At 45.8% G+C, this 2,622-nt stretch overlaps 1 protein-coding gene across 1 annotated transcript in view; it reads right to left on the bottom strand.

Annotated features, from left to right (window-relative positions):
• Positions 1-2,329, bottom strand: part of LOC104625608 (N-chimaerin-like) — a gene marked incomplete at its 5' end in the record, with an annotated part of 14,400 nt that extends 12,071 nt beyond the window's left edge. The window contains one exon of the mRNA XM_010293277.1: positions 2,113-2,329. Within this exon, the coding sequence (XP_010291579.1) occupies positions 2,113-2,329 (217 nt within the window). The remainder of the gene's footprint in view (positions 1-2,112) is intronic.
• Between the last annotated feature and the right edge of the window lie 293 nt (positions 2,330-2,622).

Raw genomic sequence — 2,622 nt, forward strand, 5'->3', positions numbered from 1 at the left:
ATCCACCTCGGTGGGGCTCTGCCTGGAGTCCCTTCTCCTCCTCCCAGACGCCGATTAGCTATGAAACTGGTGAGAATAAAGTCATCTGGGAAGCCCCTAGTTTTCTGTCAGTCGTTGCTGAGGTTGGCCGGTGGCTAAAAGCTAGCCTCGTGGCACGGGGAGGACGAGCTTCGCCACCACGCAGCTCCTCGCCTGCTCCTCCGTCCAGCCCCGCTGACGACGCGGCACGTCCGCAGCTCGCCTGGTTGTGCCCAATGACCTTGAGCATGGCCCCAAAAACCTCAGCCTCCCCTTGCCCCAGTGCCTCGCTGACGCTTCAGCAAGTGAGCGTGGTCGTCCAACATGGGATTTTAAAATATAAATAAGATCACAGAAATTGCTGGAAGCTACCAACAGCAATATGAAACCTTACAGAAGACAGAAAGCCCTAATTATAGTTTCTGAACCTATGAAGTCATCTAATACACATATGTTGCTCTACACTGCAAGGAGGAAAAAGGAGACATGCAGTACTTATTACCATCCTCATAAAGAGGAGAGAAAACCAGACTTTGGAAGCTTTTGGAAATTTGTAATTTAGAAAAATCTGCATAAAACCAGAAAATCAGCTCTACTTTAGTTTAAAAAAAAAAAAAAAAAGTTTAGGTTTAATTATAAAAGCAATATTATTTGCTCATTCCACAGTGCCATGCAGCATTGCAAGCCTTCATACTGTCAGTTTTTATTGATCTTCTGGATCAAAGTTACTTAACATAAATCTGAAAAATACTTGGTATTTCACCTCAATGCTAAAACTGACGGATCTACTTCAGGCGAGGAAGGAAGATGGCATGCTCACTGGCTCATGTATCATCAAAAAATGACTACTTTAATCAGACAACGATTCAAGAACAAAATTAGGCTTCCCCTTCTAGCACTGTACACCCTGTGCAAAATCAACAGCAGTAAAAAATACCATCAATCTTCATTCATAAGTGAAGGATGTGGCTGCAACCCTAAATACATAGTAGGGGGGAAACTACTGAGAAAGGAAATGCCATTTTTACATAATCATTTCTTAAAACAGAGCTGCATTCTCTAATACACCCTGGAGAGTGCAGTCTATTGATAACAACAGAATATTGCATTCAATAATTGTGAAGGAAGGATTTTAAAATATTTCAATCCTATCTGGCTATGCATTTTTAAAAATTTTACAGTATTTTGCAGTTCTGTGATAAAAAGCCCTCTTATTTGCTCGAGACAAGACTTCAGAAAGCTTTAGACAGAGCAGATTTTCTTAAATTATCTTGAAAATTCAGTTTCCAGGGCAACATATGCAGGTCTTCATACATCAACATTTCTTTGCACCGTTTTTATAAATGTGGTTGCTTGCTAGAATGTCCTAAAATACTTCTTAAATACAGTAAACTATTTTGATCACTTTGATCCTTTTTTTTTTTTTGCCCTTGAAAAAAGCTGACTGTCCTTGCTTTTCAGAAGAATCACATCAATAAAACCGTCAAATTGTTTTACTTCAGAGAGGTTTTATCCCAGAAACGCCTGCAGTGACACCCATGCGCGTAATACGTTTCTACCAGCACCTGAATGTTTATGTAACATTTCAGTACGCATCCCTTATTCATCACGCCTTTCCTTACCTTCTTTTCAGTTTGCAAGCAGGAGACACGACGTAGGATCTACGCTGGGCGTCTGCTGGCTTACACACCGAATTAACCCGAATGCCCGTTTCGCAGCAGCAGCGTGGAATTTGCTGATGCCCACCTTGCACGTCGAGATGCTCAGCGAGTCTCATACAAGCGGTATAACAGAAATAAAGCTAACAACACATCTATTTCCTCCTCCCTTCTGAAGGGGTGGGGGGATAAATCCCTTAGTGACAATTATCATTTCCCCTCCACGTGTGCTTGAGACGCGCTCCGCATCACTGCCGCGACGCTACCGAAACAGGTACCCGAAACCAGCCGCAGCAGGGTGGGTACGTTTCCTTCTTCGATTTTAACAGGGGTCAGATCAGACCTGTGCCACACGGCGCGACGGTGGAGCGGGCAGCACATTGAACAGCTACAACATTAGGACTGTCGTAGGAAAAGAAGAGTGAACGACTGTTACCTGCACATTTTACTCCCTGAGCAATGAGGCCCCACATAAAGTTGGCGCAGTATTCACACCAGTGCGGACCCCTGAACGTGTGCACCTGCAAGACAGCAGCAGAAAGGAGAATTACAGAACGTGACCCAAGTATTTCACAGACATCAATATCAATGTGTCTAAGCAAGGCAGAATTCCTTTTCTTCGAGGGCACCGCGTGCAGTCGCTGGAAGCTTCCCTTTACCACCGCAGGAAAGGAAGAGAGAAACGTAACAAAGATTTAACTGCCAAGGCTCTCGCAGAGCTATGGGAAACAGGGGCTCTCCATCCCGAGCCATCCGGAGCAGCAGCACCGGCTCTGCGGGGGTCCGCTCCCAGGCCAGGCGGAGTGGAGGAGCACCAGCGGGTCGCAGCCCTTCTCCCACCGCCCGGCATCCCTCCGGCTGGATTTTAGCCACGGGGCAAGGCTTTTGCAGCAACCATGCAAGAGTTCACCTCTCAATTCCAGCCGTCTTCTGCTCTGCCCTCCCC

Source organism: Phaethon lepturus, unplaced genomic scaffold, assembly GCF_000687285.1.
Source record: "Phaethon lepturus isolate BGI_N335 unplaced genomic scaffold, ASM68728v1 scaffold46038, whole genome shotgun sequence".
NCBI lineage: Eukaryota > Metazoa > Chordata > Aves > Phaethontiformes > Phaethontidae > Phaethon > Phaethon lepturus.